Raw genomic sequence first — 21,657 nt, forward strand, 5'->3', positions numbered from 1 at the left:
ATTTACACACGAGCTCCAACTATTCAACTTCTATACGCACCCTATTTGCGATGATGCTAATATATATAAAAAAGGAATAAATTAGTTCGTTACATATACCAGCCAATATCCAAGGGTCAGAGTTAAAGCTGTCATTCACATGGAGTCAATCGTAGAACTGTCTATATTCAACGTCAATCAAATGCAAGTGACTTATTAATGAGTAAAGGGCACAAGACTATAAATAAACCTTTAAACTCTCCAACAATTTATTTCCGAACCATAATGTCTGTATTTCTTTACATTCACTTCTTACGAAAAGCACGCGTTCAGTGTTTACCTCCGCGTAAGAATACGTGCAGGTGACAGCTGATAGTGGCCGGGACCTCTTCTTTAAATAGACTTATGGCGGCTGCTCATTGGACAGCCAGTACATAGTAAGTGTGACGGATAACAGGGGGCTGGGATTTGTAGTAAAGCCCTTTTAAAACTGTAAGGATGTAAAAAATATTTGTATTATGTCGTCATAAGTGGCACGACAAATACAACTTTACACACAGCTCATTTTGAAAGAATCATTAAGACATTAATAAAATAATTTGGTGCACAACCCCATTTTTATTGGTTTAAAAATTCTGTAATTTTCAATTAAATATTTTAGGGACAACAATCTATTGGTGGGTAAAATGTAGCAGGGAAATTGTTGTAATTTAATCTTGCAAGTGAAAAGTAAAAAAATGCAAGTTTTCCTACAATGAAATGCTTTCTTTGGTGTAAACGGTGAAATACAAGACAAAAATATACACACACAAGACATATAGATTATGTTAATTAAGAAATATAGACAATGTATTATATTTATATGTGTGAATGTACAATATTGACTTGTGCAAAGTAGTGGTACAAACAAAACTTTACATAGGTAAAAAATAATTTAAATATTACTATTGAATTGCATTAATAAGCTTAATTTAAAATTTTGTGGGGGGAAAGGAAACACCTTAATCTTGTAGGTCTACTTTTAATTCATTTTATTTTCAGTGACATATACAGTAGGTTCCATAAAATTGGAACGGTTACATGTTTCCCTCCTCTTAGATGTTTGATAGCAAAATATTTTTTTTAACTTCTATTTACGTGTTGTTTAGTTCCCAAAAAATAAATCCATATATTATTTATTTCTATATTAATATTAATGTATTTACACATATTCAAATGTATTTATTCTCACATTTATGTAGTTCTACATTTCTGTGTCCATAGACACGGAAGTCCATAGGTTTCAGACATAGCAATCGTGCACAGAATGCTGCTGTAGGCCACAGACAAACTCTAAGGCCATAGTAACTTGTGCTTTGACAAAAGAACATAAAAGAGATGAGTGTGACTACATAAAACAATAATATAGTATATTACAGCATTTATTTAAGTAAACGGCAGCATACTATATACTACAGTAATTTAAGCCCTTAAGGATTTTATCATAGTGTAAAGGTAGAATCAATGTTTTTTTAGCAGATTTGTATGACCACAGTTCCACTACAAATATCATGGTTAACTCTGGTTATACTGAAGCAACACCATTGTTAAATTGTGGTTAGAATGGCTTAACTATAGTGGCCATTTGATTTTTTTTAATTGAAAATTAATTTTCATAAGGAATTACTGTAGGATCTTGGAATTTAACTACACTTTACTTTAGTAAATACTATATAAGCTATAGCAAGGCTAGTCAAGCACCTGTTCATAATTTTAAATGAATCCTAAACGAGTAGCTTACATTTTTACACTGTTGCCTGTTCATTCATGTTAAGGGCACATTAGTAACAAACAACATACATGATATTAAAGCACTTAAAGCATGATATTGTTGTTGGTGCTGGGTGTCAAGTTAACTGTTTGCCAACATGTTGTTCAAAAGCACTGTAGGCCGTCTCTCGGTTCTCCATCCCGTAATTTCCCGTCTCTCTCTCGACTGTTCCTAGATGGTTCCTGAAGGGGCCAGCATCCTACAGTTTATTTCCAACCCTAATCAAACACACCTGACCAAGCTAATCATTCAGGATTCATTTGAAATGATGAACAGGCACCTGACTAGCCCTGCTATAGTTTATGTAGTATTTACTAAAGTAAAGTGTAGTAAAACTCCCCAGATACTACAGTATTCCCTTATGAAAATAAACTTTAAATTAAAACAAATAAAATGCCCTCTATAGTTATGCCATTGTTACCACAGTTTAATGCTACAGTATAACCAGAGTTTACCAAGGTACTTGTTGTGGAACTGTGGTTATACAAATCTGCTAAAAAAAACATGGTTTCAACACTTACGCTATGATAAAATGCATCTCCTTAAGGGCTTTTAAATCCCTACAAAATACTATAGTGCACTACAGTATATATTACTGTAATTTATATATAATGCTGAAGTTCACTATAGTAAATGCTGTAATATGTGGTCAAGCTCATCTCTTGCATGTCATTTTGTCAAAGCACAAGATGTTACTGTGACCTTAGTGTTTGCCTGTGGCCTACAGCAGCACGACAACTATGTCTGAAGCAAGACACGCCCCCTCATTACCATATGGACACAAATGTAGAAATAATTGTGAAATTGTAAAAATACATATATTAACAAATGTATGCAAGAAATACAAAAATGTACTCTTCACATTTCTTCATGGATTTATTTTAAGTTTTGGAAGGATTGGAATTCCATAGTTAGTGCCTGTTGGTAAATGAAATACATTTACATTTATGCATTTAGCAGACGCTTTTATCCATAGCGACTTGCATTGCATTTTTTCTATACATAGGTATTTGCAATCCCTGGGATTGAACCCACAACCTTGCGTTGTTAACGCAATGCTTTTACCGCTGAGCTACAGGAAAGCTTTACCTTATCCACGGTTATGGGAATTTTTTTTGGCATTTCTTAGCAAAGCATTGTAAATTACACATTTAATTTTAGTTTTATTATAATTGTGGTATTGGTGGGAGCCACATACCTACCTCTGCAGATTATCTCTTCAGGCAAATAATACACATACAAACACAGGCACATTTGACAATTTATTCTGAAACTGCATTTGTCAGTTACAGGAGTTGTGTAGGACAAACACATCTTACAAAACAAATGATGTTCACAGACAGAAAAGCCTTTGGCAATTTCCTTGAAATACAGAAAAAGTGTTAAAAGAATGAAACAACAATAATATCACAAACATAAGGACACTGTTCGTATTCACTGGACATTAATGTGGAAGCTTGGGAATGAAGAGTTAAATACTGCTTATAAGTGCTGATCTAAAACCAGTTTTCTACAACCTAAAAAAAACTTCTATTTTACAAGACTATAGAAAAGTGCTTCAAATTGGTCTCAGATCAGCAACCTTAAACATCTTTCATTTGTCCCTGGTGGGTTTAATACTCCTCTCCCTCCTCCTCGTCCTCCACAGAGTCTGCACCAACCTCCTCATAATCTTTCTCCAGAGCAGCAAGATCTTCTCTGGCCTCGGAAAACTCTCCCTCTTCCATACCCTCTCCAACGTACCAGTGTACGAAGGCGCGCTTGGCATACATAAGATCAAACTTGTGGTCCAGACGGGCCCAGGCCTCAGCAATGGCTGTAGTGTTGCTCAGCATGCACACAGCTCTCTGTACTTTGGCCAAGTCTCCACCAGGCACCACTGTAGGTGGCTGATAATTGATGCCAACCTGTTAAAAGGACACGTTGTTAAAGGTTTATAAAAACTGGCAAATGTTTTCCAAGATAAATAAGGAATCTTTTGAATCTTACCTTAAATCCAGTTGGGCACCAGTCCACAAACTGGATAGACCGTTTTGTCTTGATGTTGGCAATGGCAGCATTCACATCTTTGGGTACGACATCCCCACGATACAGCATACAGCAGGCCATGTACTTTCCATGTCGGGGGTCACACTTCACCATCTGATTGGATGGCTCAAAGCAGGCGCTGGTTATCTCAGACACAGACAGCTGCTCATGGTAGGCCTTCTCAGCGGAGATGATGGGCGAGTATGTGACAAGTGGGAAGTGAATTCTGGGATATGGCACCAGATTGGTCTGGAACTCTGTTAGGTCAACGTTCAGGGCTCCATCAAATCGCAGAGAAGCGGTGATTGAAGAGACGATCTGACCGATGAGCCGGTTCAAATTGGTGTAGCTGGGTCGCTCGATATCGAGGTTTCGACGGCAGATATCGTAGATGGCCTCATTATCTACCATGAAGGCACAGTCGGAGTGTTCTAGGGTGGTGTGGGTTGTCAGGATGGAGTTATATGGCTCGACCACAGCAGTGGAGATCTGAGGCGCTGGATAGATCGCAAACTCAAGCTTGGACTTCTTTCCATAGTCAACAGAGAGACGTTCCATCAGAAGAGATGTGAAACCAGAGCCCGTGCCTCCACCAAAACTGTGGAAAATCAGGAAACCCTGAAGACCAGTACACTGGTCCGACTGGATCAAGAGGGAAAAATAAGTTAAACGCATTATATTAGGTGTTAAGGCACAAGTTTACCTTCACCCATACTGATAAATTGTATACCTTGAATGCATTGTAACCGCGTATCCACCATAGTGGTTTTACATTACTAAAGAAAATATCAGCTGTGAGTTCTTGATAGTGTTTGTTCTGTCGAGATGCTATTAGGGGTGTCAAAATATACCAACACCAAATTTTAATTCATATCGCAGTGTGGAGCCATGGTTTATTTGATGTGAGGGCACGGTTTCTGGCATGGCACCACAAGTGCTGAAGACCAATAGATTCACTTTTATCTTAAAAATATAGGTAGGTTAAATTGTTGTTATAAGTTTATACACACTTCAAATGGTTAGTGTCATTTTGGTGTATAATATAAAATACACAATATCAGTTTTTTAATGTGTACATATTACAATTTAATTCAATATCAATAAAGAAAAGTTAGTTTGATATCTCAATCGCAGATAGCGTGCGCCAATGAGCGACTGTGTGTGACACACATTAGTGGAAGCGGAAGTGTGATTAGATGATTTGCTGAAACTACAAAGATCTATCAAGGTCTAACTAATCTTTATGTCAGAGTTTCCAATTTGTGCATGTCACATTTGTCATAATGGACTAAAAACTGCCCTCCTATTAGGGTTACTCTCGATCCTGCAGACTGTTCGCTTCCTTACATACTCTCCAACATGACGTCTCAGTCCAGCAACCAAGACCCGCCCTATTTTTTTCTGATAGGCTGTTTGGTTGAGTATGATAGCTGTGTTCCTGTCATACCTGTGGTAGACGAACTTATTAACTCAAACTTATATCAATAAGCTTTTTAAATGTAATATTTTGTTAAAACATATATTTTTTTCCAACAGACAAACACGGAAAGCTGGAAATCCGGCATGGTGCAGGAAAACTTTTAGCTGTAAAGTCCGGTCAACCTCAACAATCGGGCAGGGCTGGGGCACCAGGGGTGTTTATGTACATCATGACATACCATTTTGCAGGTGTTTCCCCACTTCAGTTTGAATAATGTTATACCCCTAGGCACTATGAAACTGAATATTAAGGCTGGAATACATTACAAGATTTTTGCTCGGATTTTGCCCAGATTTTCAGTCTGGATTTATTGCAGAAAGTCTGCGCTAGTCTGCAGATTTTATCACGTAGTGTGTGATGTCGATTTTTCTTACTCCAAATTGTGTCGTGTTTCCAAATTAGCCAAAGCATGTGATTTGTGACCAGGAATATCATCTGGTATTACATGTATACTCAGAGACAAAGTTATTGTACATAGACACAGTTTTACAGATAGGATGTGCTGGTTGGTTTGTACCCTCTTGAAACTAATTGCACATTTTTCCAAGTCTTCATTCGTTTTGTTCTTTCCTGCATAAAGTTACAAATATTGTATCGCGGTCTTCATACCGATGCATTATTGTATCGTGAAATGTTTATACCGTTACATCCCTAGATGTTTGCATTTTTTTAGCACAACTGAAAAAATATGGAGCCTAGCCTACATCACTTTAGACAAAAGAACCCAACCAATCTTTAACTGCTATCCGAAATAAAAGTTCTTACCAGTTTGCGGACACGCTCAAGCACTGCATCAATGATCTCCTTGCCGACAGTATAGTGGCCCCGGGCATAGTTATTTGCTGCATCCTCCTTCCCAGAAATCAGTTGTTCGGGATGAAACAGCTGTTTGTAGGTTCCTGACCTCACCTCATCTGAAAGATAAGACAGGTATTTATAGCACTTGATGGCCTATAATATTCTGCCTTTTTTAAACAGGAAGGTTGCAATGAATGTACCATTCAACACTGTGTGCATAACTATTAATTTGATCGCCAAATAAGCATGATTTTCTAGGTGCGTACAAACACAAATTGACATGCTACAGAACAAAGAATCGTGTTAATGATCCCCAGGTTCATATTATTCTCTCATAAAAACCAAACCACTTACCAATGACAGAAGGTTCCAGATCTACAAAAATAGCTCGTGGCACATGCTTTCCAGATCCGGTCTCACTGAAGAATGTGTTGAAGGAGTCATCGGCACGACCAATGGTCTTATCACTTGGCATATTACCATCAGGCTGGATGCCATGTTCCAGGCAATACAACTCCCAGCATGCATTGCCAATCTGTACTCCTGCCTGGCCCACGTGGACAGAGATGCACTCACGCTACATCAACACAAAAGCATTATCACATAAATATTTATTATTCACTTCAAATATGTTACATTATTACATGAGTTTCGCATTATTTGACGCTTCCTCATAAGGTTGAACTTGAAACTATAATTATGGTACAATCACTTCATGAAGATAAAAGGTCAGACTACAGTTTACTAGGAACCACCCAAACCCGTAAAACAAATGCAATAGATACCTACACTCACTGAGTGGGTGTATGATTCATTTTACCGTTTGGTGACAAAACAAAAATAACCCAATTTTGTAATTGATTCCCGAACCTACTAGAAACAGAACAGTCTTAGCAAATGTTTATTTCCTCAAAGATTTATTAAAAAGAATGTAACGTTAAACTCAATATCTAACGTTATTTGAAATTATTCGTACGATCGCCCATTTTCGTCTCAAGGAACATGCAAGTTTTAGAATAACCTATACAGGGAAAAAAACTACAAAATATCTTGTATCATCCAATGACCGCTAGATTACATTTAAATGTGACGCGTTTCAGTTAAACCCATTTCCTATGTTATATGAATACATTAACATTAGGAAAGTAGGGGCTCTCTGGTACATCATGCTTTGTCGCAAAATGGGCGACAGGAAGGAGCCAGTAACATGAGAATAACATCGATTCACCCGCAAACACCAAATAAACTGTATTAATATGTAACTGAGCGTTAAACAGACGACCGTGAATGACAAACTTCACAAAGCTTTTGAAGTAAAAAGATATCGGCCCACTCCCCATCCCCCCGCTCATACCGGACCAAGCGCGTGATGGGGGCCTCGTTTGTGTTATTTCACCAGTTTCTTTACGCGCATCAACCGAAAACTGATTTTTTTTATATAAACAATTCTCAAAAGACGTCATAATTACAAAATCACACTTTCTCCAAAACACTTAATGCGTCACATGAACATAACATTTGCGGAAGAAGTGGGCAAAATACATTTGCAGGAAATATACGTTTAACCGATGAAAGTAACGTGACAAAGTTTATTTAAGATAGGATTCAGCCAGAAGACTCCCATCAAACGCATCAGTTAACGTTTACGTTAGCATATTAAAAACACGCAACGTTTAAAATTGGTGGGAAAAGTCACTTTTGACCTTTTTATGATTGTAGACATTTTGAACGACTACATATTTTCCAGTGACAGCCTCACTCACCATTTTGACTTGGTCTTCGGGGAGATGTTTGTAAAAGGCTTAAGTTTTTTCCGGTGGAGAATCACCAACAAGCAGGTTTGAGCTTCGTTGAGTTTAGACGCGCAACGTGTCTCCGCCAACACAGCATTAAGGGGCCAAAGGTGCGCGCTATACACTTTATACGCGCCTGCACGCTCACGCGGCCCGTTGAGCCTCGCTATTGGCCAACACCAACATTAAGACCCTCCTCGTCTTTCTATTGGTGTAACCAAACACTCGTCATTAGATTTAAAAGTGTTGCAAAACATCCAACCGCTCTGATGCCTTTCCTAGTAGGGAAAACAGGGTAAAGGATTCATGCGTTTTAGTTCCTGTAAAAGGGGGAGGTTACCTTGAGTTCAAATTTCCTATGAGTTGCTTCAGGTAACGTTGAGGTTATATTTCTTTTGTTCGTCGACTTCTCGCACCTCAGCCTTTTAAACACTTAAGATATAAAGTGAAACATTGGTGAGCTGTACAGTTGGCACTAACAAAAAACTCACAAATACGATGGTATTATAGGTAATAAACGATCAATTGGACCATGCATTTTTAAAGGCACCATGAAACGGAAGTTTCGATTGACTTATTTCCGTATCGTGACGTATATCCGAGTGAAACTGCTTCTGAAATTTAAAAATTGTAGGGCGGGCTTTATTTTGCCCTTCCCTTTTTGATTGGTTTGTTGTTGAGGGGAGGGGTTAACATGCCTGGCCATTGGACTGTGATTATAGTGCTACATCATTTTAGTTTCTGACGTCATGTGGTGAAGAGTTGTTGTTGAGAAGGGGAGAGCAGTTTAATGTTTTTGATTAAAGATTACAAGTTCAAATTATTTTTGAAAAATAATGGTGTTCATGGATAAATCATTTATGATTATAACTGCAACACTGTGTAAAGTATTTGCACAGATATGACTTGATTGTCGCCAGATGTCTGGAAGGGCCTCAGTTTTGTTACATGATAAACAGACATTTCCTTTATTGTCTTTATCATAGAATCACACTATTAAAACAACATACCACACCAATAATGTACTGCAGAACATCATTCACCATGCAAGTCATCCTTCATTCATAATCATTTGTCAATATTGCAATATTCCAGTTGTTATCAAGACAAAGTAAGATCAGTTTTCAATAAGAGAGCGCGACTAGATTTACTCATTCATTCAAATTCACACTATTAAACATATAAAACACCAGCACACTGGCATTGTGGCATCTTTATGATGGCTCTGTACATGATCATGAAATATCCCTGGTACGTCAGGCACACTGATAAAGGGTTCGAGTCAATAAGCACAGCCCCAGCAACCTGAGAGCTGTCAGAGATAATAATGTCATAACGGACATTACAGATAATGAGAGAAATCACAGAAATCACCTGCGTCTTTACATTCCGATGATTCTGGTAATATTCTCTCCTTTAGTCAGTCAGTAACTATTCAGTTACATGAGCAGTAAGGCATACACACGCTTCTCTCTTTTCTCAGAATATTATATTGCACTTTAGAGGACCCAGTTGTGTGAGAAAGATCCCAGTCTGTATGTTGGGGAAAATGGTGGCAAAACACACATCTTGACCACATAATAGCTTTTCACTGTTAATTATGATAAAACATCAGATAACATCTCAGGCTGGCAACAGAACTTGAGTCCAAAAAGAGGAGGGAGCCATAAAAAGGCCAGAAATCAGATCCGATCCGCTGAGCGGTGAAGCGCAGATCCCACCATCCAGGTATCAAGCGTCTCTGTTTTAGCCCCTATCTCCGATCATTTTTCTCTAAGGACGCACACGCCTGCATCACAGCGTTGTGTGGCCATTGAAGTCACCACTTCCCAGCTGTCGATCACAGGGTCGTAACATTCAATACTGCTGAGCAATGAGTTACCATCATATCTGCAGAGAGAAAAATATATGGTTAAATCAGCGGATTCATTGATTTTCTGAAATTATAAACGTCTCATCAACTAAATAAGACACAAGAGAGGAGAATTATGTTCATAATGCTAAGTCTCACCCTGCAATGGCATAAAGTCGGCCCCTCAGGACAGTGGCTCCCACGTAGCAGCGTGGAGTGGTCATATTGGCTACAGTGGCCCAATAATCTGTGCGAATATTATAGACCTCTACTGAAGACAGGTGGGCCGTTCCATCAAATCCTCCGACAACATAAATGTGATCATTCAGCAAAGCCACACCGGCACCTGCAACCAACAAATGAAATCAGTTGGACTTATGCTATAAATTCATCCGTTTACAGAATTTTCCCCAAATATTCACTTAAATGTTTTCATAACAGAATTAAAAAATTGTGTTGTAACATCTTCAAGAACAGTGCTGATAAGTTCATGCATGGTAGCATGGTAGCATACCGGAGCGTTTGTTGGCCATAGGAGTGACACTGGTCCAGTGCCCCGTATGAGGGTCATACCGTTCTACAGAGTTTAAAATGTTCAGACCATCGTAACCTCCTGGATCATCAACAAAAACATGTCACAAACAGGCCTAAACCTTCGTCATTGAGTCATGGCAAAATAACATAACTTTCGATTTTCACCTAAACAGTAAATAAGTCCGCTGGCAACCACAAGTCCAGCTCCCTCCCTGGCAGTCTGCATGTCTCCCAGCATGCTCCACTGGTCAATATTTGGGTCGTAACGCTCCATGCTGGTGTGACGTCTGCTGCCATCAAATCCACCCGCAACATAGATCATATCTGTAAATACAAAAATCATCACACTGAAAGAAGCAAAAAGAGCTAGCCAAGATCTCAGAATACCAACATGACAATTGACAAAAGAGGCGGTTTGTTAACCTACTGGCAAGAGAAGAGCTTCAGGCGATGTAGCTTGAGATAATTCTCTGAAGGAAATCACTGTGTTTTATATTTAACAGACCTACATATTTTTTGACTCACTGAACCTGTCTGGTCGGCTGATTTAGTTTCAGCTTTGTGTGTGAGCTGTGTTATAGTACTCACTTACAGTACAAGCTCTCCCAAAGTCTTAAAAAAAAAAATCACAAAACCACTTGATATGTGAAAAACACATAAAATAGGTAAGCTTCAATTTAAATGATTACCTCCAAGGGTAGTCGCTCCTGCAAGGCCTCGTCGCACATTCATTGTAGCGACAGAGTACCAGACTCCATCTTCATCTGCTGTGTAGTCCAAACACTCAACCGAACTGAGCCGTGATCGCCCATCGTATCCGCCAATAACGTACACACGATCATTGAGGGCGACAGTGGCAACATAGCGTCGCTTCCTTGCAATGTTCTAGAACACAAATGTGCATTGTTGATTTGAGGAAAAATACACCTAATTTCCCCCAAAACCCAATTTTGACATTGACATACAGGAGATGTGAATGGAAATGGTTCATGTAAAAACTCACAGGCAGAAAGCTCCACACTCTGGTTTTAGGATCGTACTTTTCAACCACATCAATGGGCGACTGCTGGCTGCCAAATCCTCCTATAACCAATAGAACCTCTTTTGCACCTAAAACCCATTCAAAATTTCAGAAAGAGGTTAAGTGATGTTACACAGCAAAATGATGAACAGTTTAAGCAAGTCTGAGTCAGATCCCTAAATAATTTTATGTCTAAATGCTGAAAACACACAGAGGCATCAGACCGAGTCTTGCTTGGGTTCGAGGGCTTTGCATCTCGCTGCGCAGCTCTGGTCGAAGGTGAAACTTCTTTGCTTCATCCACCAAATCCCGACATGGTAAACTGCAGTGTATCAGTGGCTGAAATGCACACAACCATGTGTTCAATACATTGTTTAGATAACATTTATTTAAAACCACACAAATCCCGTATAGAAAACATTTGTGTGCTCTATTTGTTAGACAGAATCTGACCTCTGTGTCAATGACATCTGTGATGTATCGGGGGGTGAGGAGCGGCATGCGCACATACTCCAGCAGATCAGGGAGATACGGCTCTCTCTCCTTTCTGTTGTGCTTCACCCAATTCAGAACGGCTTCAAATACAGGCTCCTCCGAGTCAACCTACACACACAAAATTCTGATTCACTCACACACAAAGTGCATAGTGGATAGATCTCTGCAGCATACTTTTAATGCGATGTTTAAATCTGCAACTTCTGCATGTAGATATATGTTCAAATAGTTGTAATTATAACCTTGAAAATAAGTGGACCTTGCTGTGTGACAGGAATTTGACAACATAAAAAAACAGGTGTTTCAGTCTTAAGGAGTATGTGTTGGCACAGCACAGATGGGGAAACATGGCTGCACTTGCACTTTTTGTTGTCTATACTGCAATTTGTGGCTATAAAAACATCAATGTAAGAGAAAAATTAAACTGACCATCCATGTTCCAATATATGCGTTTTATTACAGACTACAGTACAAACAAAACAGTATGTTACAGTCACACAATATTGTCCAACCAGGACAATCCAGAAGATATGTAATGCATGCCGTATAATAATCTTCGTTTCACTCTATTTAGACTTTGATATGATAAATAATATGGCAGCTTGATTCCGATAAGGTAATATGTACATGGGAAAGTTTAGGGGACCAGACCAGGCGATCTCACCTGGATCTCGTCACATTTGATAAGTTTTTCCACCTCATTCTGACTTAGCAGCATGAACTCCTCCTGCTGCACCACCTCAGCAAAGTGTTTCTGTGAAAAGAGCTCCGCCGCCTGCATCAGATCCAGGCAGTTGTGCGTTTCCGCAAAGTCTCTGATTCCCAGACAATTCGATGGATCCAACTGACTGTTAAGAAAATCACAGCAGGCTCTCTTGACACCTGCAGAAAACATACACCAACAAACAATACACATCACCTGGTTGGATTTTTAGGTTTTATCGTGTTCAACCGGGCTGTGGGTTGGGACAAACTTGCCCCTGATTTCATGAAGGTTTGTACTTGTGTTCTTATTTACATTTAAGATTTTCACTTTTACTTGTGGTTTATATTAAGACATGATGCTGTTGTTCTTAATAATATGAAAGCACTAACGGCAACAAACAAGCAGAGAGTATTAAAGCAGCTGTAACACTATTATGACCACCAGACCACTGTTATGCTGTACTGCATGTATTCATATAATGCAATTAATGGTGTATTGGGTTTCCTTTGTGTTTATGTACCTTTTAGTTGCAGCAGACAGGCAGCGGGCAGCAACTCCTGCACATTTTCCACAGTAACCAGCACCGTCTCTGTGTAAACAAAATCCAGCAGGATCTCCATGGTGGATGCAGTCAGGCCTTGAATGTCCACAAAGGACTTCCCTTTTTCAGCAAGCTACACAAAAGGACATAGCTTTTTTTATTTGTTTAATAAAATGTATTAATTTTATCCTAATATCTCCGCTGTCCTTCCAAGACCTTGGATGTACAACTTTGCTGTTTTTTAGGAAATGGAAAAAAAATACTGTAATTTTTAAATCGTTAAATGCTTTCCTGTAGCTCAGTGGTTAGAGCATGGCGCTAGCAACACCAAGTTCATGGGTTCGATCCCAGGAATTGCACATAAACAGATACAAATCTATAGTATAATGCTATGAGTTGATTTGGATAAAAGCGTCAGCCAAATGCAAAAATGTAAATACCTTGTTGTCGAAGTTGCCAAAACAAAAAAGGGAAAAATATAATGATTGACACTCTCTGTTTAGTTACAGTAGCATGCCCCAAAATCCTCACTTAGTGTAATTGCATGCAACTGGACGGTCCAAAGACCATGAAAAAGGTCTGGAAAATACTAATGCTTAGTACACTTGAAGGGGTATTTGGTAAAGCATATGCAATCATTCAAGTTCAAGACTGTAAACCACACCTGGGTATTGAGACAGACCTACTGAACTAGTTCTTCAAGATCATTCAACATATAAGCTTCAAATTATTGGAGAAAAAGAGAACACCTGCACCTCCTACTGCGAAGGAGCAGAAATGCTACGAAGTTGATAGTGGAAAGAGATGGCGGTGTTGAAACCACCAGGCCAAGGCTCCAAAGCTACTCTGTAGCTTTCCCATCATGCAAGATTTTGCCCTGACATTAATTAGATTATAGGCTCACATGTGCCCTAACTGAGGGCAGTATGATCACACGCATGAATTATGAACAGATTGCTGTGTTAACATTGTCTAGCAAAACCATGTCAATGTGCATATAAATGTTGTTAGTTACCTCACTCGTGAACATGGCACAGAAATAATCACTGCAGGCGGCCAGCACTATGCGGTGGGCTGGAAAATCTGTGCCCTCCACCCTCAGAGTGATGTCACACAGTGTGTTGCTCTTTCTTAGGGCATTCATGGCATTCAAGATGGATTTAGCATGCGAATTGGTCATGACGTCCTTTGGCGCCATGACGACAGGGGATGGGGTAGGGTAACAAAACCTCAGGCACTGCAGGATGATGGTTTCTATAGGACAAAATCAATCAGTTGCCACTTTAAAAGAACACAGGTAATCCCAAACATCTATACAACAAACTCCAAATTTAAACCAAGCAGTTTCATGTTGTATACATTTTGTACACGCATAAATATCTACTAACTTGTAATATGTACCCATAGTCTTACAATTTACATGTAACATTTGTATCAGTTAAACTCCAAAATAGAGATAATTTCCAAGAACTGCCCTAAACATGTAACGATAAAAACAGACTGCTCACAAATCTATATCTGTGTACACATATTATTGTCAGCATGCACAATCATGATTAAGGTAGTATCTATAAAGTAGCTCTGAAAATAATAACTGCTGTTACATCCATCAGTAAAATCTAACTTTCCAAACTACACTTCATGAGGACAGCTAAACAATTGAAGCTTCAGTGACAGTGAATTATCAAACGAATGTCTTGACAACAGTGAGATATGAAAGTAGACCCTGGCCCGTCCCATCATTTAAAGAGACAGCTCACCCAGCTCAAGTACCTCACCCTCTTGTCATTCTAAGCCTGTATGACTTTCTTTTCATTTTCAGATCACAAAAGAAGATATTTTGAAAAAGGTTGGTAACATAAAAACACTGGACCCCTTTGACTTCCATTGTACTTACACAAAACCACTGAGACATTTCTCAAAATATCTTCTGTTGTGTTCTACATAAGAAAGAGCCATATACATATACATATACGTATATATATATATATATATATATATATATATATATATATATATATATATTAGGGGTGAATAATCACTTTAAAGCCACCAACAATAACTTAAATGCAAGATTATAAAAGATAAACTAGTTTGCCCAAACATAATCCTGTCATTTACTCGACCTGGTGGTGTTTTAACAAACCAAGTCAGACAGAATGATAGAGACTCAGTCACCGATCACTTTCACTGTATGAATAAAAGAGTCCACATTCAGCAAAAAAGTCTCTTTTGTACTAAAAAAAAAACAATATGGAACGACATAGGGGTGAAAGTACACCCACACTTAAAGGTTCACTTACGAAGTAAAATAATGTAAATGCAAAGCTCTTCATCATCTCGAAACAAAGGAAATACTACTCTTTGACGTCATTTTTTAATAATATAACAGTAGATTGAAAAAATAAAATGGTTTAAAGAGTTGTCGCTATGCTGTACAACAGTTCTGTAAATTAGTGTGATGCCAATGAGTTTCAGTACGTGTGATGGTCACTCACACCATCTCTAACGTTACTTCTATTGATCATTTCTAGACCCTTTTTGTTGTTTCATTTATATAACTTCATCAGAAGGTGATCGTGTAAATCAGCTGAAAGTTTAGACCCCCACACAAGTGTGATTGAACGGCTAACTTACATGCTAAAGCTAACTAAATGGGATGCTGCTACCACACCAAAAAACGTGTAAATCGTAACTCACAGCGTCTAGCTGATCCTCAGCAGTATAGAAGCAGATCAGATATAGATGACAGTTCACGGTGGTCTATTTGTCCATCTGCTGACACCCCCGCACAGGGAGACCCTCGCAGGTGTGACTGATTTAATTTCACTCCAGCAGTGAAAGGACCAGCTCCGAGCACTCACGTGTGCGCGCATCCCGAGCAAAACACAGGGACGTCACAAATGCGCACGCGCGCTGTACAGAGAGCGTGACCGCTCGTGTAGAGACTTTGAATGCGACTCAGAAATATTTTTTGCTTGGAGGTTGACTCGAAAAACAGAATTCTATGAAACGTCTTATAAAATGTATATTGCTTTATATTGAAATACAGCAGTTGTGACCTCACTACTTTGTTATACTCATCTTTATAATTACACTTTATACGTAAGTTTTTGCATTTTTGTCTAATATCATATTCCACCTATGTTAAAAAATATATATATAATATATTACAAATGTAGTCGTCCTGTTAACCCTTACACATACTCACCTTTGAAAACCTCAATGTTCCACAAGACATTTGGAACAAAAATGTTTATCATCTTGGTCTTCTGAATGCCATGTGAATAATAAAAGTTTATTTCCTATTTCTCTTTTTTGTATATTTTATTGTTTAGCTATGACTGCAGAGGGTCAATCTCAACATTTACATTTATGCATTTGGCAAACCCTTTTATCCAAAATGACTTGCATTGCATTGTATTACATATTTTGTTTCTTACTATGTCCAATTCCCTTGGATTGAACCCATGACCTTGGCATTACTAGTGTCATGCTCTACCCACTGAGCCAAAGGAAAGATGAGCAAATCACTATAATTCTCTCAATGTGCCATGTTTTAGCATGCTCTCCATGTGCCTATATTTCTTGTATTTGTTCATTTTATGTTAAAAACTCAGTACTGTTACTTGAAGTCCTGTTACAAAAATGCATCCATCTTTCATTTAAAAAACTAAAAATGTAATAGTTTTCTTTGATTTTTCCAATACACATGTTGAATGTGTGTTATTAGATTCATTGTTTTCCCAAAAAAGTAAAAGACGTTTAATTTTGACTAGTTACATCCAACAAATGTTACCTATTCAGTGGAATTCACAGAACCACCTTGTAAAAAACTATACTAATTGTTTACTAAAATAAAACCTAAATATGATGCTTTCATCTTTATTTTGCACTTTATACATAAATGTCTCACATTAGAGAGTCAGGCAACTTCCTAAAACAATGCAAGTAAGACCCTTAATCAGTTAAGGGCTAAGACCCTTAATCAGTGCCTCTCAACACTTACAATGTCGGATGGCGTTTGATTATTCCAGTGATTGCAATAAATAATAAACAAAAAATAAGTGCCATTTTAAAATAGTATAGAACAATCTAAACAAAACACATTTCGAATATTTTAACAAATAAACATTACTTATTCAAATACATGTTAAAATGCGGATAAAAAAATGACTATTATGTTGGATCCTGGTTTGTTGTGATGTAACTAAACACCGGCCACAGTTCAAATGGTTTGTAATAAACAGAGTAAGGATTACATTTTATAGCATAGAGTCATCCGTGCAGCCTCCTTCCAAACCATAACGAAACTCCTGCAGGTTTGAGATTCCATAGAAATGGACAAATGCTGCACCGACAACCAGCACGTGGAATATCTGATGAGATTGAAACTGAGAAAGAGAAACTCTAACGTAAATTGCAGTAATATGTATATGCTGTCATACTGCTTTTCACATTCATTTGCAACAAAATTTCCTAATTAGTAAATCAATTAGTAAATCATGTAATAAAAATTCTTACCCAGATGTCACATCTTCCAGGAAAATAGCGTTCAGGTATCCGTGCTGCATAAAGTCCTGCTCCACTGATGTACATGGTAGCCATCAAATAGAGCCAGCCCATCTGACCAACTGTTGCTGCCTTCACGAAACCCTCCACTATGGCAAAGTGCATGGTGGGGATAAGTCCACTCAGTCCAAGGGATAGGAATACAGCTAAACACAGACATGTGAAACTAAAGGGTTAATGTTTCACTAGGGTTAGGGTTTCACTATATTAGCTCTATCAAGAATCCATATTTTAATTTATTTTTGCATATTTTACTTTTACTAGTGCCTAAATTGTTTTTGAAGGGCTTCTGAAACTGTGGTCTTAAAATCATTGTTAACTCAAAACAGAAAATTCTAACATGATTTACTTATTACCCTCTTGTCATTTCAAACCTGTATGGCTTGCTTTCTTCCGCAGGACACAAAAGCAATATTTTAAAGAATGTTGGAACTGAACAACAGCGGTATCAATTCACTTCTATTGTATGAACACAAAACCAACACAAGTCAATGGGTACCGCCATTGTTCAGTTATCAACATTCTTCAAAATATCTTTTGTATGCTGCGGAAGAAAGAAAGTTTACAGGTTTAAAATGATAAGAGGGTGAATAAATAACAAGATTTTACCTTTTTGGGTAAACTATCCCTTTTAGATTGACTTTCACAAAGTGAATTAGGGTCGACTGGGACGTTGTTTACCTGCACGTGTGGACCTGTGACGAGGAGTGGCGAAGCGGTCCCACTGAGCCACAACGATCGCAGCAACACCCAGCACACACACGGCAGTGAGATAGATGAGCCGCGGCAGAGGAGAGCAGTAAAACGAGTAGTACAACCACGGAACAAACGAGCCCATTATCAACAAAGCAATACCCGAGTAATCCAACCTAGGGAAGAAAAACATGACACCTAAATGAGTCATGAAGTACATAGGAACACAAGCAAACACACAATAAATGTCAGGCTTCACTCTCTGGCTTTAGGAAGTTTGTTACTTACTTAGAAAATGTTCTGGAGACTTTTTCAGAATGGCAGTAGACAGTGTGAAAGAGCCATGAGAAGAACAGGCAAAGCACCGCGCCCAGAAAGTACACCCCAAACACAACCTTCTCCTGCATGGGAGCCATGAACGACACATTTGGTCGAAGCATCGTCATTGTACCCAAACCCAGGAAAAATATCAGACCTGCAAAGAAACAATTTTGCAACAGCTTTATTTATCTGAAATATATTAACAGGGTTCGACTGACATTAAAACTACAAATGCTGTGGTGCATGTCAAAATCTGATTGTAAAGGCTGTTCTCTTGTGCTATGCTCCATATATGCGCTATAACAAACCCAACATGTGTGTCCAGATATTTCCAGTCTCTGTGTGAATTCTGAAGATGCTTCCAAAACAAGCCCGAAAGGATGGCATGGGCGGGCGATGTCCATGCAGCAGGTAATCATTGTCCTTAAGCCAATCGGGAAGGAGATGGTATGGGATAACTCTCCAGCGTCCTTCCCATACCTGGTAATGAAAAAAAGAAAGAATAAAAAAATATTTCATAAAAAATTATATTTAGAATTTAATATAGAGCAACTGTGAAAGACCTAACGCCCTCTTAGTAAAAAGTTGTTAGTAAAAGACTTTTAGGATAGCTGAAGACGCCACCTTGTGAACAAACTCCTCCATCTTCTCAATGGCATGGTGCGCCTGCATGGGCAGTGTAACCAACATCAGACTTTCTTCTTCATCCTCATCAGGACATGCAGATGCACCCTGTGAAATCAAATCATACTTCATGTCAGGGGTTCTCTGAACTTCCTGTAGCATGCGATGAACAATAACAAACCGAGACTTACTTTTGATTCAGTTGAATCTTTGGGAGTCGTCAGCAGCGGCCCAAGTTCAGTGACCTCGATGTCCTCCATATTTCTTTCATCATCGGAGGTCGGCCACTCGGCATCACTCGTGGAGCCGCAGTCACCGTGGTGACGCGTTGTCATGGGGAGACAAACCTACTGAACCTTATCCCACTGTACACTCTGGGCCTGGTGATACAGAATAAACAAAGGAATTTAAAAACTATTTACATTTCTATTATAATATTTGTTTATTAATGACAGAAAATACTGCATGTTTTTGTACTTTATATACCTACTGCTCTTGTTTTGTAGAGCTAAGTAAGAATAGGGGCTACAACTCTCAAAACCCAACAGGGTCTAAAAAGTATGACAATCAAATGAATTTATCTTGATTGCTTATATATATATATATATATTTATATTATAATAAAATCTAAAACATCTTTTGCAATATGTACACAATTTCCGACCGTAGGAAACGAGTCAGTAAACATAATCTGTGTATATTTCATACAATCCATTTTTGGACTGTCTTAGGTTTTAGCTTGTGGTGTTTTAAAATGTTGTAATATGATCAGTCTTCTAAACTTAATGTAAAATAAGAGTTGTTTTCGATCTGACCATGCTGCTTCTGTGTCATTGGTTTACGTTCTGATAGCTTAGCATGCAAGCTAACCAAACAAACATTAAAACCTTCAAATTATCACGTTTGGCAATGTAACACGAATAATGTTTTACATTTCAGTGCTCGATATGTTAGCTGATATATGACTGGGTAACGTGCAGCGTTGAAAGTCGAACCGAACACGGCTAAGTTAACGTTAGCTGGTACGCTAATACGCTGTACTGTACTTCCTCGTTCCTTTATATTCTTACTTTACAATATTTGCATTAATTACCTTCCTGCTTTCAAGCTAGTTCGCAGTTGAATATTATAGTTTAGGTTTTATAATGTCACAGATCATTTTTATACGTTACCTAGCTGGACAGGCTGACGGTCGGTCAGTACACAAACGCAGCTAAATTTCTCGACCTACAGTCGGACTCGATAATATGTGTCTATGAAACCTGTAGAACCAGCCGGTTCAGTTTAAACTAAAACTCAATTACAATATGTCATACAAGTAAGTGAACAGCCTGACGTCTTAGAAGACACTATAAACAGACATGTCTTTATAAAAATAAAGTCAGATTGATATAAAACACACAGAGTAAGGCAGTGTAGGGATACAATTCGTAAAATCAAAAATATACTTATTTAATCAAAAAAATTAAAATGTTAAAAAGAAAATTACATGAACATGCATTTTTATTGTTACTGTAAACATGTTGTTGCAATTCATCAGAGAAAGTAGGCTACCCTAAAATATTTCTTTAAGTGGTGCTATAGTATATAGTATAATTACAGCATTGACAATTAGCAAAATAAATGAGCAATTTGAATAAATGTGTCCATATGACTATATGTAAAATTTGACAGTTGTTGTATGATCCAGAGCTGAGGCCATCTAGAGTTCTCACAGGGGTGGGCGTCATCTCCTCACAGTTTAAGATATGGCTGATTTTGCATAGGTTGGGTCATCTGAAGTCTTGATCGAAAACTTTGCATGCCGTTATCTCTTGTTATCTCGGGATGGGCACAAAGAAGGAAGAACAGAAAAGCATATGGAAAAATTTAGCGTAGATGATCATTTATGTTTAATCTGAAAAAAATGGAATACAATGATGACACATTATGTGAAAGCCAGACTAAAATGAGGGGTCTATTCAGTTTATTTAACCTAGGAGAGTGTCTGAGCCTTGTCTAACGCTGTTAAAGAGTCAAATGAGAAAACACTCTGCCTCCTTTTAGCAGAGAAGTTTTGTGATCTTAAAAAGAAGGCTAGGGAGGCAAGGCAGGGAACTGAAGGCCGACTTCACATTGAAGGGGTTCAGGATGACACGACTATAAGAAAAACTATTTTTGATAGGCTTAGACATTGCCCCAAACAGGATTTACCTCAGTCTTGGACAAACTGAAGTCAAGAAGTTTGTGTATGCAAATACGATTATAAAGATGTTTCAGTAATCCAGTAATTTCAATTCAGTAAGATCCAGTGTTTTGTTTGTTGTTTTATAGCACAATGAGACATGTATTGCCAGTGAAAGCATTTCCATCAGGTTAGCAGAGTGGTTTTTAAAGTTGTGATGGGTCATGAATGGTCATGTCCCTTCAA

The 21,657-nt window shown here is 38.3% G+C and overlaps 3 protein-coding genes across 3 annotated transcripts; all 3 read right to left on the reverse strand.

Annotated features, from left to right (window-relative positions):
- Positions 1 to 3,038: 3,038 nt before the first annotated feature.
- tuba5 (tubulin alpha 5) lies at positions 3,039 to 8,025 on the reverse strand. The gene is made up of 5 exons (XM_056773101.1): positions 7,859 to 8,025; positions 6,450 to 6,672; positions 6,063 to 6,211; positions 3,779 to 4,459; positions 3,039 to 3,696 (listed from the first exon to the last, which is right to left on the reverse strand). The coding sequence occupies exons 1-5, from the start codon at positions 7,859 to 7,861 to the stop codon at positions 3,403 to 3,405; spliced, it is 1,350 nt and encodes a 449-aa protein (XP_056629079.1). The 5' UTR covers positions 7,862 to 8,025; the 3' UTR covers positions 3,039 to 3,402.
- An 808-nt stretch (positions 8,026 to 8,833) lies between these two features.
- On the reverse strand, positions 8,834 to 15,902 carry LOC130407278 (kelch-like protein 12). The gene is made up of 12 exons (XM_056730053.1): positions 15,738 to 15,902; positions 14,053 to 14,291; positions 13,017 to 13,170; positions 12,455 to 12,672; positions 11,749 to 11,898; positions 11,520 to 11,634; positions 11,278 to 11,384; positions 10,964 to 11,159; positions 10,440 to 10,598; positions 10,255 to 10,353; positions 9,900 to 10,086; positions 8,834 to 9,778 (listed from the first exon to the last, which is right to left on the reverse strand). Exons 2-12 carry the CDS (start codon positions 14,233 to 14,235, stop codon positions 9,652 to 9,654), a joined length of 1,695 nt encoding a protein of 564 aa, XP_056586031.1. The 5' UTR covers positions 14,236 to 14,291; positions 15,738 to 15,902; the 3' UTR covers positions 8,834 to 9,651.
- A 1,004-nt stretch (positions 15,903 to 16,906) lies between these two features.
- On the reverse strand, positions 16,907 to 20,557 carry adipor1b (adiponectin receptor 1b). The gene is made up of 8 exons (XM_056773024.1): positions 20,420 to 20,557; positions 19,439 to 19,627; positions 19,248 to 19,355; positions 18,932 to 19,103; positions 18,591 to 18,777; positions 18,291 to 18,478; positions 17,562 to 17,755; positions 16,907 to 17,431 (listed from the first exon to the last, which is right to left on the reverse strand). The coding sequence occupies exons 2-8, from the start codon at positions 19,580 to 19,582 to the stop codon at positions 17,303 to 17,305; spliced, it is 1,122 nt and encodes a 373-aa protein (XP_056629002.1). The 5' UTR covers positions 19,583 to 19,627; positions 20,420 to 20,557; the 3' UTR covers positions 16,907 to 17,302.
- Positions 20,558 to 21,657: the final 1,100 nt, after the last annotated feature.

This window comes from Triplophysa dalaica, chromosome 18, assembly GCF_015846415.1.
Source record: "Triplophysa dalaica isolate WHDGS20190420 chromosome 18, ASM1584641v1, whole genome shotgun sequence".
Classification (NCBI taxonomy): Eukaryota; Metazoa; Chordata; class Actinopteri; order Cypriniformes; family Nemacheilidae; genus Triplophysa; species Triplophysa dalaica.

Excerpts from the sequence above, each read along its gene's own strand:
- LOC130407278 (XM_056730053.1), bottom strand. The coding sequence starts at position 14,235 with ATGGCGCCAAAGGACGTCATGACCAATTCGCATGCTAAATCCATCTTG. Across the intron at positions 13,171-14,052 it reads GTGCCATGTTCACGAGTGAG|CTTGCTGAAAAAGGGAAGTC; the intron begins GTAACTAACAAC and ends CCTTTTGTGTAG. Across the intron at positions 11,899-12,454 it reads TCAAATGTGACGAGATCCAG|GTTGACTCGGAGGAGCCTGT; the intron begins GTGAGATCGCCT and ends TTGTGTGTGTAG.
- adipor1b (XM_056773024.1), bottom strand. The coding sequence starts at position 19,582 with ATGACAACGCGTCACCACGGTGACTGCGGCTCCACGAGTGATGCCGAG. Across the intron at positions 18,778-18,931 it reads TATCTGGACACACATGTTGG|GTCTGATATTTTTCCTGGGT; the intron begins GTTTGTTATAGC and ends GTTTCTTTGCAG. Across the intron at positions 18,479-18,590 it reads GTCTCCAGAACATTTTCTAA|GTTGGATTACTCGGGTATTG; the intron begins GTAAGTAACAAA and ends TTTCTTCCCTAG.
- tuba5 (XM_056773101.1), bottom strand. Across the intron at positions 6,212-6,449 it reads TCTGGAACCTTCTGTCATTG|ATGAGGTGAGGTCAGGAACC; the intron begins GTAAGTGGTTTG and ends CTTATCTTTCAG. Across the intron at positions 3,697-3,778 it reads GGTGCCCAACTGGATTTAAG|GTTGGCATCAATTATCAGCC; the intron begins GTAAGATTCAAA and ends TCCTTTTAACAG.